General features: G+C 51.7%; 2 protein-coding genes across 2 annotated transcripts in view; one reads left to right on the top strand and one right to left on the bottom strand.

Moving 5' to 3' along the window:
- The window catches only part of HJURP (Holliday junction recognition protein), a 20,717-nt gene extending 10,872 nt beyond the window's left edge, over window positions 1-9,845 (top strand). Inside the window, 4 exon segments of the mRNA XM_007472261.1 lie at window positions 1,285-1,363; window positions 3,444-5,079; window positions 6,244-6,321; window positions 9,692-9,845. Of these exon segments, the coding sequence (XP_007472323.1) occupies window positions 1,285-1,363; window positions 3,444-5,079; window positions 6,244-6,321; window positions 9,692-9,845 (1,947 nt within the window).
- Window positions 9,846-10,113: 268 nt separating this feature from the next.
- MROH2A (maestro heat like repeat family member 2A) overlaps window positions 10,114-16,250 on the bottom strand; it is a 32,958-nt gene continuing 26,821 nt past the window's right edge. The window contains 11 exon segments of the mRNA XM_007463917.1: window positions 10,114-10,235; window positions 10,767-10,857; window positions 11,094-11,195; window positions 11,815-11,834; window positions 11,837-11,945; window positions 13,401-13,556; window positions 14,090-14,217; window positions 14,220-14,253; window positions 14,322-14,465; window positions 15,640-15,754; window positions 16,188-16,250. The exon segment at window positions 16,188-16,250 is cut by the window's right edge and continues 5 nt beyond it. Coding sequence (XP_007463979.1) covers window positions 10,114-10,235; window positions 10,767-10,857; window positions 11,094-11,195; window positions 11,815-11,834; window positions 11,837-11,945; window positions 13,401-13,556; window positions 14,090-14,217; window positions 14,220-14,253; window positions 14,322-14,465; window positions 15,640-15,754; window positions 16,188-16,250 — 1,084 coding nt within the window.

Genomic DNA, 16,250 nt, shown 5'->3' with positions numbered 1-16,250 from the left:
AGCGGGATCGGCTGCCCGCTATGCTCTGGGCAGCTCACAGGATGTAGTAGGGCCCCCACCCTCAGGCAGAGGGCTTTTAAGCCGCAGAATTAGGGAAGCTGGAGCGCCCACCTCCCTCCCCTGCCGTGACCGGAGCTGCCACGGGCCGCAGGGCGCCTGTTCTGCCTGCTTAGGCTGTGATGTTGGCGAGATCGGGGGCTGTGGTGGACCCCGTGGGAGGTGGGCAGCTCATCAGCCCCTCTCCCAGGCCTGGCAGCCAGTTTCCTGGAGCTTTGCCTGCAGGAGAGCAAAAGGCTAAAGGTGGAGTTCACGCAAGGATGCCAACTCTGTAGTTTTCCAAGTTCTGTCAGTCTCATCTCCTAAAACAGAGGACTTTTTTTCATTCATTTATTTATTTATTTATTTTTTGGCTGTGATGGGTCTTCGTTTCTGTGCGAGGGCTTTCTCTAGTTGTGGCGAGCGGAGGCCACTCTTCATCGTGGTGCACGGGCCTCTCACTATCGCGGCCTCTCTTGTTGCGGAGCACAGTCTCCGGACGCGCAGGCTCAGTAGTTGTGGCTCACGGGCCCAGTTGCCCCATGGCATGTGGGATCCTCCCAGACCAGGGCTCGAACCCATGTCCTCTGCATTGGCAGGCAGACTCTCAATGACTGCGCCACCAGGGAAGCCCCCAAAGGACATTTTAATACCAAATAACTAGGAAGTATGTGTTCTGGAATAAATAATTCATCTCAGAGGCAGCCAGCTTAACAGGAGCGTGGATATTTTCTTATGCTGCTGCTGACAGTGAGAAGCCTGTATCTGAACGAGTGGATGTACGGGAAATGCCTTTTTCCTTAGTCTGGAAGCAGTAAGCGTGGCCTTTTGGTCGCCCTGCCGGTCAGGGAAGGAGGCCAGGGCCGGGACCAGCTCCGTTGTCCTAGCGACGGGTTCTCCTTCCCTCCATCTACCTGGACTGGCCGTCCTTGCTGTCAGAGGATAACGGCGGAGGAGGAAAAGCCGCCAGACCTCCCGAGAGAGATTCTGGCAGACGTGGGGCAGTGGTGGCCCTTGAGGGGCAGGGGGCGGTACCTGGAGGCCATGGGGGCAGAGCTCCTGGATCTTGCTAAGACAGCTCTTCTCACCACTGCTGGAGGCCCAGCCGGCCGCTGTCATCATGGTCGCACGTGTCACCACTGCAGCCGCAAATGGATGCACCGTCAGTGGTTGGGAGAGGAGTTGGGGCAGGAAGCCCGAGCCGACACCTGACAACTCCTTTGTTAAAGTCATCTGCTTTGATTTCAGTGTGCCAGTTACGGAGAGGGGAAGGACACCCGTGTGACCCTGGTCCCTTCATTGGCCTCGCCCGCCAGGCCTGCCCAAGGTGAGTGTGACGTAGAAACTTTGCACGGACCATTCACTTGTGGTTGAGCCACGGCGCCCTGAGCTGGGCACGTTTCATCACCACGAACTGTGAGAGAGACACGTGCACGTCATAGGTAAATTACTACGTGTTAAGAAACAAAGTGCTTTCCTTCTGGGACTCGCATGCTAATTGCTAATTAGCTCTTTATCCCAACTTAGTATTTTGAAAATTTTTGAGTCTCCAGAAATGTAGGACTCATACGATAAACATCCTTTACCTACATTTAGCAATTCACATTTTGTCACGTTTGCTCTATCACTCCCGACATACACACACGTACACGTGTGTGTATGTATTTGCGTTCATGTATATACCATCCCTAAATGCTCCAGTGTCTCCGAAGAACAGGCTGAGTCCCCTCAGAACCACATTAAACTTGGCACATGTTGAAATGTCACAGTGTCACAATACGGTTTTACCCAGTCGTGCCATCGTTGTCCTTTGCAGCCTTTTTTGTTTGTTGAACCAGCTCAGGACGCACTGGGGCACCACGTGTCCTGCTGACTGTGTCTCCTTCAGTCCAGCAGGGCCCCTCGGCCTTGCCCTTGTCGCCATCGTCATCTTTGCCATCACTGACTTTCTCGAATAATCCTGGCCTCCAGTAGATTTGCAGAATGTCCTTCAGTTTGGACTTACGTGTGGTTAAGTTTATGTTAAACGTTTTTCGCAAAAATACTACACAGGTGACACTTTTGTCCTCTCGGGACGTCCTGTCAGCCTGTCCCATTGTTGGTGACTTGAGTCTGGTAGCACAGTTGAGGCAGAGGCCCCACCAGATTTCTCACTGCAGAAGTGCCTTTTATCCTTGGAATCATCTGTGGATGACCCCTTGAAGTTGCCTGGTAGCCTTTTCCCCAGAACCCTCGCACCCCATGGTTTTTAGCATCTCGCCATGACCGTTGCCTGAGCTGGGGCCGAACACAGGCCTTTTCTGGTTCTGCCATTCCCCCTGCCTGCATTCGTTGGCATTCTTGTATAAAGAAGGCTGAGCTGTCTCCCTTCCATTTCTTTTTTTCCCTTCCCTTATTCCTCCCCAACATGCTTTTTCTTTATTTAACTTTTCCAGAATCAGTAAGAACTCATGGACTCTTTTTTTTTTTTTAATTCACAAAAAAATCTGTTGTCAGTTTTCATCACCCGTTAAGCCTGGAGGAGCCCCTTCTGTGCTGGCTTCTGTGTCCTCCGACCTGTCCCTGTGGGGTTTTGAGCTCTTCATCCCCCACCCTGATTCCAGAGTTTTCCCCCAGCCCCTGCTGGCTCCTTCTTAACAACAAGGCTCTTTTGGCCAGTCGTGCAGCACAAAGTAGCCTCTGAATCACAGCACCTGGTACCACTCTGCTCAACAATGTGCTGAAGAAGTTTCCAGATCTCCAAGCAGCGTTGTCATCCTCAGATAATATCCCACTGAGGGAGCACGTTCAGAGTTATTTGGATTCTATTTTCTCTTTTGGTTGTTGTCAGTCTGACATACAGTCAGGGTCATGTTCCCTGTCTCTATTCAGTTTTAGAGTTATCCCCATCTTTGTTGGTTTAATTTTATTTTTCTAATATGTAAAACATTTAACATGATGCAAAAGTCAAAGCCGTGTGAAGAGGTGTGTTCAGGAGTCTCTTCTCCCTTTCCCCGCCGAGCCCTGTAGGCAAACAGGGTCATTACTTTCTGGTTTCTAATTAATCTTTGACAAGGCAGCCAATTTCCAAACCATCACACAGGGAAGGAGGACTCCTTTTAGGAAGGTCAGTGGAGAGTAAATGGTTTTGGTAGCTAGAAAGAAATCTCTGAGAAGAGTCTATTCCCAAATATTTGTGCATTTTTCTTTTGCTTTTGTTTTTCGTATTGCTTAAAAAGAAATCACAATGTTATGTTATACTCCTGAAACTAACATAATGTTATGTGTCAGTTACATCTCAATTAAAAATAATAATTAAAAAAAAAATAAAATCCCTGGTCCCCATCCAGCCCTCGGTTCCCTGATCTCTGCATGTGGTCGGTTTTAAATGGTTAACGTGCCTTTGCCTTGTGTGTGTGTTTCTCCAGGATGCTACGGTGGCAACTCTGAAGAGAGCCCCGGTGGCCCATTTCAGCCAACTTCATTGCCCAGAGAGGGTGATGCTTTGTGCTCTAGCTCAGCAGGCCTGGCCCTGGTGCCGAGGGGTGATGGCATCTCCTTACAGGGAGGGACCAGTGGCAGCAGCTTCTCAAGCAGCCCATGCTCTGAGGCTGAGGACATCTGCAACGCGACACTCAGCGATCTGTACGCGGGCATGCTGCACTCCATGAGCTGCCTGCTGGGTGTGAGGCCCTCCTGCGTCATCTCCACCAAGACGTTCATCCGCCAGAATTGGAGCTCCAAGCGGAGGCAGAGGTGTAAGAGCAGAATGGATAGAACGGGCTGCAGAGGAGGCGGGCGCTCTCGGAGGAGCCCCCGGGAGGGACGGCCACCCGGCTCCGAACCTGCGAAGGACGTGGCAGTGTTAAGAGATTGCGAGAACGTACTCGATGTTTCTGGCCATAAGACGGGTTTAAACTTGCGAAGGGCTTTTCTTGAAGTAAACCAACCCCAGATCCACGCATTCACTTCACATTGGAAGGAGCTTCCGAGAACGCCTCAGAAGCATCATTCTTCGTTGACTTACTTAGACTCCAATGCAGTGTATCATCTTGATCAGGAAAATAGATTCATGACATTAAAGTGGTTGATTTCTCCTGTAAAAATAGGTTCTAGACCCAGAGTACTGCCGGGCGAGGGAGGGAATCGTTATAGGGAGATCGAAATCAGATTTGACAAGCTTCATCAGGAATATTGCTCGAATCTTAGGAAACAGCCCTGCCTGACTTACCTTCCCGGCTCCTCGGCTGTGGATGTGTACAGAGGTGGTCCAGCAAGCCCTGGGAGCCCCCAGGGCATAGAAGCCCACAGGCCAAGTAGCCCTCTCCGCAGAGCAAAAGCCAAGAGGTTGAGTGAGGCTTTTGAAAGCCTGGGCAAAGGATCTATCAGAGAGGGTAGCTGCTTACCAAAGAGTGACTCCTTCCCTTCGCTTTCAAAGACCAACTCCACATGTAGCCCGGGCCGCTCGGAGCAGACCTCTGACCTTGCTTGCCAAGGAAATGATCCGGGAGGATTTAGGAAGTCGGTATCACTCAACAAAGCCATTTCAGTACCCAGGGTACAACCTCCAGGCTGTGCCAGGGATCGTTACGATGACATTAAAGAAAAATTTGACAAGCTTCATCGAAAGTATTGCCAAAAATCGCTTCAGCAGATGCAGGTGCCTTCATGTACCAGAGCATCTCCAGATAAAGCAAGTGTGGGAGTTCAGTATCAAAAAGAAGACTTCTCAGGAAAATTCCATCCAGACTCTGGCTCCCAGGGCCCCCCAAACTTGTCATCATCACCCCAGCAGAACATTAAAAGTCCCCTCGGCTCAAGCACAATTAGGGCCCCTCCATCTACAGGTTTTGCTCTCGATGCCAGCTGGGGCCATCAAGTCCCCACAAAACGACGCCGGTTATCAGACCCTCAGGTGTGCAGACGGTGGGCTGGACCCTGGGATTTCTCACCTGTGGGCAGAGCCATCCCAAGGCCTGGGGAAGAGGCTGGCTCTGTATAGGCCACCTGGGAAGAGAAGGTACGTTTCTGTCTGTCGAATGTGGGCGTTTTGCAACAGGATCCTTAGGTGTTAATTTTCCGAACTTTCTCCCAAATTCTTTTCCTTCCTCTAAAATCAGCATTTTTACACATTTTCTATTGGAATGCACTTAGGGGATGTTTCTAAAAAGCTTCCCTTAAGACACTCTATCCCATCCTTGTCAAACTGTCACTTCCAGCCTCTTCACCTCACACTCAGAACGTAGCTGTGGCAGGCAAAACTGATCCAGAATTGACGACTCTGACCCCTTCTGGATCCCTCCTGGGGACAGAGCAGGAGTCAGCCCTTGGAGAACCCCCAGCAGCATCCCACACACGTGAGGGGCCGGACCACACGCTGCTGCTCGGCCCACGGTCTCCTGTCCTCCCCACTGAAGCCCATCTGCTCCCCAGCCTTGGCCACGGTTTAGCTTGTGCAGGTGCCTTAAGCTGAAGGTTTACCCTGCATGCACCATTGTATCTTCTCCAGAGGCAAGCCGCCCTGAGTGGTTAAATTTTCTCACGTGGGTGCCAGCTTTCCCAGCATGCATTTCAGCGTGTCGCACGCAGGGATTTGGGTGATGTATCCCGAGTCCATGTCACTTGTCCCCTGGCTGATGGGATCTGACTGAGTTTGGTTTGGCCGGCTCCTTCTGGAACTACAATATAAACATACTTAACCATTTTTCTGTATTTTCTTTTCTTTCTCTACTTAACATTATAAATTTCTTGAGGAAAGGGACCGAATCTGCATGAGCTGTGAACGCAAGGAATTTTAAGGGCTAACCTCTGAGTGCCCTCTGTGCTCCAGGCCGTGTTAACTCTTTTTCACACCTTCCTTCCTTAATCCCCATGTGAACACTTTGATTAGATAGGTTCTGTCCAATAGGCAGTGCTAGCTCTTCTTATAAATAAGGAAATGTAGTCTTAACTGCTGAATCCACACAGGCAGTGCATGGCTGGGCCAGGATTCAAAAGCCCGTGGCCTCAACCAATAGTTTGCACTGCCTGCCTGAGGGTTTACCGTTACTTTTTTTTTTCTTTATGTTCCGTTGGGTATTTATTAAGCATCACAGCATTCTCTATAATTACTCAAATATTTATATATATTCGATGGAGTTGAATACAACAGTTAAGCTTTTGGGGGCAGGCAATGGGAATTATAATGGAATTTTACTGAAATCCTTTTTTTTTTTTTCTTTTTTTAAGAGGAAAGAAAAACACAGCTTTCAGGATGGAAGAGAAAAGTGATTTCGTGTTAGAAAACCTCAAAGCTGAAAATCTATTGCCAAGTTATTCTGAAAATCTATTGCCAAGTTATCCCTCTTTCCTCTCTGATTTTTGTGTATTTTTTTCAATTCTCAAGAATATGTGACAACTTGCTTTGCTTATCTGCCCTTCAAAGCAAATTTCTATGAAATTGGTTCTGTCGAGATGACTCTCTGGGTTCTTGGAAATTATTTGAATAAAGTTGACCAATTAAAAATTTTAATGTTATTCTTTATAGGCCGATTTTTCTCATGTTTTCTTTGTTACATTTAGACGTGGTGACCAGAGAATCCTCCCTTACATTTCCTATTTCCTTAGAGAAATCGTTTGCTATGAAACCTAAGTTTAAGCCCTGGGTACTGATCCTGAAAGTGATCCTGAAAGGAAAATACCACTGCTTTGTCTTTTAAATTCAGACCCATGGGACTTGATATCTTCCATAATAGGAGGTAGCAAATTGAACCATTGTACAACTTAACCCATAAAAGTAATTCCTAATATTTTTAGATGAAAACATAAACAGTCCTGTGATGGTCCCAAAACATACTTGTAGCCACTCAGCACCCATGACACAGCACCCATGACACCTCATGATTTTTATTGGAGCTGTTTATAATAGGATATCACAGTGACTTTTTTTTTTTTGGTTTTTTGATCGTTTTAATTTCTATGCCCTTTAATTTTGTCTATATTTTTGATACATATAACATTTAAATTTTTTAATTCTTGTTTTTGTTTTTTTCACTTGTAGAGACAGTTTCTCATCTAGGTCACCATAAGGTACAGAGGGCTTATTGGCTTGTACTGGAATGGGCCAAGGTAGACACCGGGAACGTAGGGAGCTCTGGCAATTCACTGGTTCTAGCATCTCTCTCTGGTGGAATTTGAATGATCTCCAAGTATAAATTCCCCCCTTATAACTTGGCCTTGGACAGTGACTTTTTTAGATAAAATATTTCAAGTACTCAGAACACAGTGACAAAACCCATGTACCAACATCCTGAGTAAATGGTTAATATATTGCTGTGTGTAATGGATTTTTTAAGTAAAAGTTTAGAGATGAGACTGAGTTGCACACCTTTCCTTCCCACCCTCCATCCCTAGGTGACCATTCTCCCTGTATTGATGTACCCTTTCCACCCACACCTTGTTTCACTAGGACATTACCTGTGTCTTTTACTCAGCTCTGGCTGCCATAACAAAATACCAAAGACTGGGTACTTAAACAGCAGAAGTTTGTTTCTGGAGGCTGGAAGACTGAGATCAGGGAGCCAGCATGGTCGGGCTCTGGAAGGACCCACTTCCCGGCCCACAGACAGCCACCTTCTTGCCGTGTCATGTGGACAGAGGGGGAGCTCTGGTGTCTCTTAGGAGGGCACTGATCCCGTCATGGGGGCCCCACCCTCATGACCTCATCCAAACCCAATTACCTCCCAAATGCCCTGTCTCAGCTACCATCACACTGGGGGTTAGGGCTTCCACTTGTGAATCTGGGGGGCCACGTTCAGCCTAGAGCCCTGTGAACTGGGAGGGCCTGCACTGCCTGGAGCCGAGAGCCTGGCCAAGAGCCTTACACCTTGCAGGAGGTTCATTTTCCCTCAGTACAGGCTGGCAGGGGACTGCTGGCTCAGACCGGATGGGTATGGCCCTGCAATTCTAGACCCTTCCCACGTGCCTGCGGCTTCCTAAGAGCACAACCCCCGTTTCTCCTTCATCAGGAAAACTATCAACCTTGCCCAAAACTGCTTGTGCCTGGCCTCCCTCCCCCGCCCTCCATACCTAGCAGTCGTGTGAAGTCTCACTGGCCAGGCCTAGCTGCCAGAGGCTGGAAAACAGATTGTGATGCTCTATCGTCTAGGGGAGGAAGGTGTGGCAGAAGGGCCTAGAGGAAGTTGGCTAGATCCTCTCAGCCAATTTATAGGATCTGCCAATAAAGGACCCCATTAACTATACAGAATGGTATGTGTTTAACTTTCACATAAATAACTCGGGGCTGTATGCACTGTGCAACTTTGTCTCACCAAGAGGTGTTTGCATTTGACAGGAGCTGATTAATGAACATGGGTCTCATTGTAGAGTTCCTTAGGTAGCTGGTGTGTCCCACTGTCCCACTGGGTGTTTGCTGCTAAGAATACTCTTCAGCCACCATCCTTGTGCACATGTGCAGATCTGCCTGCAGCCCCACCCAGAGGTGACTTGGTCATGTCTTCAACTTCCATAATTATTGCCAAAGTCCTCTCCCAAATGCCTAATCCCATTTGCACTCCATCCAGCGATAATAAAAGGTCCCATTTCCCCACACTGCTGCCACTAGCCAGCGTCACTGTTGTGGGTGTGAAATGCACAGCATTGCAGTTTGCATGCCTTCCTGGGGGGGCTGACTTTTCAAGCACTCTCTCATGACACTGCTTTTTAATTTGCTGTATTACTGATTTGGGCATATTTTGTATGCCAATCCAATTACATGAATCAATCCAGTTTTATATAAATTGCAAGTAACTTTCCATCTGCGACTTATTTAACTTTATGATATTTTATCGTACAGAAGATATATTTTAACATAGAAAAGTTTTATTTTTGCTGGCTTCTATTACTTTTAAAGGAAAACCTAGGGTAGGTTTAAGACAATACTATGTTGTCTTAAATTTTTGCTTTCTGAGTTTGGGTCTATAAACCATCTGGAAATGTTTCGCAGGGGCATTAAGGGAATTGATCAGAGACCTGATTTTACCATTGTATGGCTTCCCCCGGGACCTGTACCGAAGGGCACATCCCTTTCAACTGTGTCAGTGGGACTCAAGTCTTCCGGCAGCAACGATCTTCATCACTTGGCAGGAAATAACTTCACTGTCTATTCCACGGGAGCCGCCAAACAGTGTGAGAGCACGCTTCCCGGAAGCCTCTGGTGCAGATTGATTTCCGGGACTGCTCAGCAGCACCTCCGCCCATGGTGCCCAGGGTGGTGACTGCCTTGGGCAGTTGCAGTGAGAATGGTTTGGAAATCCCACCTTCACCTGCTCTGGGGACAACCAGAGACTGTTCTGCGGACGGCCTGAGCATCGGAAGTTTCCCTGCTCTCCGCCACACACACACACTCCCCCTGCTTGTTTCTTGGGCTTGGAGATAATTCCTCCTTCTTGACCCTCTGCTGGGCTCTGCTCCAGGCCTTGCTGGGTCCCTCCCCATCCTGGTCCAGCAGGCCCTGATGTGGAAATGGTGAGGGTAGAGGGTGTGGTGTCACTTCCTCTCTGAAACCCCCCGGATTACCTCGTGGCTGTGAACACTCCCTGTGCGCTGCACGGGCACCAGCACTGCCCCCACTGGCGGCCACCGTCCCTCACCCTGATGCATATCTTGGTCACTGGTAGATGCCTCCTGTCCGTTTAAGAGCGGGGCCCCTGGAAGCAGAGTCCAGACAGCAGCTGGGCTCCTCTGGTTACCCCAGCACAGTGCCTGGCAATGGACACACCATCCGCATGGGTGGAACTGTGGAACTGAAACGTGGTGAAGACACAAAGGGGGCTCCAGATCCTCTGGGCTGAGAGGAGCTGCCGGACGTACACACACTCAGGGGAAGCGGGAGTGAAGTTGCCCTTTGTTCCACTGTCTTGGCTCTGCGGCGACATCACCTTACAGTCAGGAATCTGCTCTCCAAATGGCAAGGGAGGTTTATTTCAATGGGAGGAAAGAAAGGGACACTGATTATTTAAGAACAATGCTTTTCTTACAAACTAAATTAAAAGTGGTTTGCATCGCCGTGGTGGGGTTGGCACGCTGGGGAGAGGCAGGTACATTCTGTATTCAGACCACCTAGGAAATTCCTTAGGGTGAAGCCAAAAGCCAGTGATGACTACAGGTATCCAAGATTTTGAGAGTCTCCAGGGATGCCCTCCGGACCCCAGGATCCGAGTCCAGCTGTAGCTCCTGGAGAGCTGAGAGCGAACTTAATCAGGAGAGGATAGGGACCCTCGAGGCCAGGCCCACACCTTCTGCCTGCCCTGGGCAGTGTGTGCTGATGAAAGCCCTGCCCGGGGAACTGACTGCGGGGCGAGGGGCTCACAGGGGCTGTGGACTTTACCCCCCTGTGTGTGAATTCAGAAGGTGGCAGGTGCAGCCATGTCTCCACACACATCTCCCATCTCTGGGGGCTTCCGTTACATCAACAGGGACAGAAAGACCACCCACAGGACCAACTGCTGTGTGAATCAGACAAAGGAATCAGGGCGAGTTATTTCATCAATGTGTGTGGCAGGGAGTGGGCAGAGAGCACAGGGAGCCCTCAGAGCTGTCTTGCTGGAAAGCCCACCGCACGTCCCGTTCATCCACCTCTCTGTGCCCTGGCTACACCCCTACCCCCAAAGACAACCAGGGTCAGCTGCCTCTCCCCTCAGGCGGTTTCCCTAAGCTCCCAAATGAGCTCAGTGGACTCATTTTTGACTCATACTTGAGTCTCCGTTACTTACAATTCCGTAACGTAGGGAAGTCCAGCTTTTTCAGGTAACGTGCAGACATCTGCTTCATAATGATTCCTGAAATGATAGCCAGGAAATGTTCCTCACACGAATATTAGGTCAGTGAGAGATTTGGTTTCACCTTATGAGGGTCCCTGTTGAGGGTTTAGTTGAGGATGCTTAGTTGAGAATAGGGCATGTAGGAAGCTCCTTGGGACACACAGACAGGGACTTCCACCTGAACCCAGGTCCCAACACCTGTACCCCTGCTCCAGGTCTGGGTCTGACCTGATGGCCTTCAAGTTCCCTCCTGCATCAGGAAACACTTGCCTGCTCAACTGCCAGGTTACATGCAGCGATTCTGATCCTTGACAAGTTACTTTTAACATAGGTCCTTGTTTCTAGCAAGAAGCTATAGAGAACAACAGGCTTTCTCTGAGTCTGCAAAAAACAAGTGGCACCCAGAGCCGTGGAGGATGAGATCCTGCAGACTAGCTGCTCACAAAGAGCAGTCCCATCTGTCTGAGGCTGAAGGGTCTGCCCAGAGAGGGCAAGTGCACATATCAAAGTCACACAGCAGATTAGTAGCTGAGCAACTTAAGGACCTTCAGTCTTCAGTTATTCTTCTCTGGCCCAGAGACATTACATTTGCCCACAACCTGCACTGTCCAATATGGTAGCCACTGACCACACCTGGTCCTTGAGCACCTGAAATGTGGCTAGTCTGAATTAAGTGTAAAGTGCCTCCTGGATATTGAAGACACTACCCCAAAAAGGTAAACTATGACATTTATAATTTTATATTGATTGCATGTTGAAATTATGATGATTTGGATCTACTGGGTTAAATAAAATCTACTATTAAATTTGGTTTCACCTCTTTTCACATTTTTCAACAGAAATCTTAAAAATGGGTATGTATGTGGTTTGCATTCTCTTTCTGCTGGACAGAGCTGGTCTCAACACCTCACGTCCAGAAGGTGAACGCAAGGTCACAGGATGAAGCCCCAAGCCCCCGGGGGCCACCTCCCATGGGGCCATCCCCCCTCAGCTTCCTCACCAAGACAGAGCACAGGGTTATCGGAAACTGGTCATGTCCTTGGGGGCAATGGCATCACTTTGGTCCGAGGAGCTCTCCAGGGCCTTCCAGCCCCAGAAGTGCACACACTGAAACATGGTAGCCACACAGGCCTAGAGGGACACAGGACAGGACAGCAGGGGAGATGTCAGGCAGACCCAGGGTGGGGTCACACAAGGGGTGGGGCTGCCAGGACTGGCGTTCCGCCAGTAAACTCGAGGGCGGCCCCCAAAAGCTTCAGAGAGCCAAAGAAGGGCAGGCTGGTGGGCCCTGGGAGGATGCCTGGGACCCAAGCCCACCAGCCCATGTCACGCCTGTGTGCATAGTTACTAAAACCCCCTTGGGAACAGGTGCAGCCACACTCAGCCCCTCAGCCATTAGCCAGCACATTGGTGCCCTCAGAAGCCCCGCCGGGGACCTGCCCCTCCAGGAGACTGGGGGCCAGGGGCCTGGCTGTGATTGCCAGGATGGGAGTGAGCTCTCTCATCCCCCCAGAGGCCCTCCACCGGTTCTGCCTGTCCCTGTGCCCTGCAGCAACCAGGCCCCCCCCCGTCTCCGGCCTCCGGTGGGGTTAGGCCACGGGAAGATGCTGATTGGAGGGCCAGGAGGGAGGCTGGGGTGTCTATTCCCCCTGGAGTAGGACGGGCAGCACCCACTGGGGCCCCAAGCCGTGTTGGTCTCTCCTCTCTGTGGCCCCTTCATTAAACCCTCTCGGTCACCTTTCTGGGTGTGCTGTCACTTCCTACCTCGATCCCCACCCCTACGTGGAAGCCTCAGCTCTCAGCAGCAAGACTGAGGGGACTAAGCTTGTGGCCCCAGAACTGGGGTTAAGACAGTAGTTGAACACGCTCTGTTGAGGACGTCTCGTTTGGGGCCAGCTGTATCCCCACGGCTCCTGAGGGGCGGCAGGACCACCCCTAATCTCAGCCACCATGCCCTCCCCAGTCCACAGACGGAGATAGGGAGCAGGGAAGACAGAGGTCAGGGTCATGGGTGGCACGGGGGGCGAGAGGCTCCGTACACGTGTGTCCCCAGGCAGCCAGTATTAGCCTGAGAGGCGGCAGTTAAGCGAGGGGGTGTGGACCTCCCCCCACCCCAAAGCAACAGAGCAGCCGGGGCTCGGAGAAGGGGGAGAAAAGTGGTGGGAAAGCCAGGCACCCTCCAGTCCTCCCGGCAACCTCAGCACGAGCCTGCCCCACAGGGAGCCAGAGAGGACAGATTTAAGGGGAGTGTTAAACTTGACCAAGTCATAATTCCCAAAAGGGACGGCAACTTATAGAATCTGGTAGAAGAAAGGGAGGTTGATGAAGGCCCCTAAAGAAGGAAACTCCACTATGCTTCCCCCCCCTGGGGCCCAGCTTCCTCAATAAGCCGGTTTGCGGGTCATCTCGACTGGTGCCTTTCCCAGCCTGGCGCGAGGAACCGGCAGATCATGGCCTTTGGGGTCTCGGGAAGATTGAGCGAGGAAGGGGACACCCCAGCTAGCCGGGCTGGCAGCCCCAAAGCGTGTGTTCCTTTTGGGGACAGCGGGCCCTGGACTTTATACACAAAGCCCAGGTGTGTCTCACCTGGGCTGCATCGGAGCAGGGGTCCTGGCAGTGCAGCATGAGGGGGACCCAGGCTTTCTTCACTTACTCTTTGAAGAAATACTTCTTGGAAATCCTGACCACCTGTGCCAGCTGCCCGAAGAGGACGAAGGCTTTTAAACGCAGTAGCTCGCTCTCCTGCAGCGGAGGTGGACAAACAATTTCTGAAACTTGGGAAGCAGGAAGCCCAACAAAACCACAGCCATTAAGAGGTGGACCCTCTTAAATGCCTCGGGCCCTGCGAAGCTTTCTGGGTCATTCCATCAGGATGGAGTCTCTCTTGCAGGGCTCTCGGGACTGGGCGTTATTCTGGCGTTTGCGACCTTCTCTTCCCTAGATGAGGGCTGCGCTGGATCTGATTGCCCACCGCCGCCTAGCGGAGTCCCCATCTCGCATGCCACAGCTGTCCAAAGAGCATTTGTGGCTGCAGGGAGTTAAAATCGGGGAGAAGCGTCCCATGGGCCCTAGGACAAGATCATTTATTTTTTATCGGATGTCATGATCAGCCAATCGAAACGTCAGCAACAAGTCAGACCTTGTACCACTTTTTGTTCCAGGGTGCGTCTCTTCTTTAGGGGATTAGATAGAAGGGGCCACTCGTCCACTCAGCAGCCATTTCTGAGGGGCCCCCACGAGGGCCAGGGCTGAGCAAGGCTCCAGTGCGGACTCACGTGGTCAAAGAAGGCTCTGCACTGCTCGGAGATGGCATGGAAGTCGGACCCCACGTCCCCTTCCCGCAGCTCAGCCGGGACCTTGGCCAGGGTCTCCATGCCCTCGGAGGTCACGCTGGTGCTCATGGGCACTTCTCCAGTAAAAGCTTCCGGTACTGCTTCCCCTGGGGGGCACGGGAGCCATCAGCCCGAGCCTGGCTCCCCAGGACACACCGGCATCGGCCCCCCAGACCTTCTTGGGGGCACCAGGGGCCATGTTGCTGAGGGCGCGCGGGGAAAGCACCCGCAAGGCCTCATCCTGGTCCACGCCCTTCTCCAGCATCAGCACTGCCGGCTTCAGCAGCTTCTCCTGGGACAGGATCGGGACACTCATGAACTGGAAAGGAGAACTTCTTACAATTACCCCTCAGAGAGGCCCATTTCTCAGCCACAAAACAGGACGTGTGATGACATTCGGTGCGCGGAATTGTCTCTCTGTGAACAGCAGAGGATTCTGAGCCCCAACTCCCAGGACCAGCTCTGGGCTCCTCCGCCTGCCAGCTGTGGGGCTCTGGCAAGTGCCTCAACCCCTCTGAGCCTCAGTTTCCCCATCTTTAAAAAGAGGGTGACACCAGTACCTGCCTCATAGGGTCGCTCTGAGGATCCAATGAGGAAATACGTGGGAAATCCTAGATGAGTGTGACCTATATTAATACACTCATCCGTCATTTATTTCTTCAGTTAACATGATGGGAATGGCCACCGAGCACAAGAGCCACGCCCACTGTGTTTGAGCAGAAAAGCACAAGAAGCATGGATTCCACTCACCTGGGACTCAGAGAGTCACTACTGGCCTAGCACCCAAAATGCCGGGGACTCAGGCCTACAGGGAGCCCTCTGGCATGCGTGTGTGCATGCGTGTCTTGTGTGTGCACGCACACATATGAGCGTGTTTTATTAAAACTTAAGAAAACTTAATACCAAATTGGTGACTCCAAAATTGAAAATTGATTCTCTGGCCCTTTACAGAACATGTCTGCCATCCCCTGCAGTAGGCCAAAGGTTGGTTCTTACGACATACTGGGCATCAGGCAGCCAAGAAAATTTCTCCTAAAAGTTTTCTTGGCCAGTTCCCTCAGGACCCCATAAGTGCCCCAGCTGCATGGAAGGGTAGCTGGGCCCCAGTGGCTCTGACTCCCTTCCCGGCCTTCCTGCCTGGCAAAGCCTGGTTCACCGCTCAGAGCCCTCCTGCAAGGCCTTCCCCAGGGAAGACCTCTTCTGGCCCCTGGGTGTTGCTGGCACTCACCACGTCACACATCCCTTGGCTGCCACGCTTGAGGGCACAGGCCGGGTCTCAGCCCTTCTTTCCCCACAGTGCCTGCCCCGAATTATCCACGTGATGAACGAATGAAGGAGTGAATGAGTGAACGAACACACAAATGACGGATGTTCGCCTGCCCACCCGCCCCTCCCCCCAACCCCTGACTCAGAGCCTGTGCGCCTGCCCTGAGATGAGCCCAACCCAGCCCTCCCCGCCCACCCAGCCCTCCGCGCTGGCACCGTGGCCTCACTTTCACACAGACCGCCGTGCTGCTGATGCGATAGCTCAGGGCCTCCGAGGCCATGCCCCTGAGCACCAGCTCCGACAGCCTCTGCCAGTAGCCCTTGGCATTCTGCATGCACAGCCTGCAGGGACAGCACCGCAGTGGGGACTTCTCAGCTCCTGCCAGGCACAGCTGGTCTTCAGCAGGGCACCCAGGGGGCAGAGCTCCTAGGCCAGGGGGTCACTGAAGCACTGACTCTCCGTCTGCTTTTCATAAAAGGGCACCAGAATGAGGGCCACTCAGGAGAGCTCAAGACCCGGAAGGAGCTCCCAGTCCTGCCATCCTGGCCCAGCTCAGAAGCCCCATGTGGTCTCGGGCATTCCCACCCACCTCCGACCTCACTTTCTTGCCTTGGAGCAGGAAGGGCTGGAAGAAAAGATTCCCTCTGCCCGGCACCCTCCTGCCACCCAGAGCCTGGGATGCAGGTCAACATGGCAACCCCCCGGAGTGAGGCATGCAGCCACGACCCAGACCTTCCATCAAGGACATGGAGCCCCGTGGAGCCGGGTGCCCACCTGGCCAGCAGGCTCATTCCCTGCAGGAATGTGGAGCTGCTCTCCAGGAGTGTCACACGCCCC

Source organism: Lipotes vexillifer, unplaced genomic scaffold (assembly GCF_000442215.2).
Source record: "Lipotes vexillifer unplaced genomic scaffold, Lipotes_vexillifer_v1.1 scaffold1215, whole genome shotgun sequence".
Taxonomy (NCBI): domain Eukaryota; kingdom Metazoa; phylum Chordata; class Mammalia; order Artiodactyla; family Lipotidae; genus Lipotes; species Lipotes vexillifer.
This window is presented reverse-complemented; position numbering and strand designations above follow the sequence as displayed.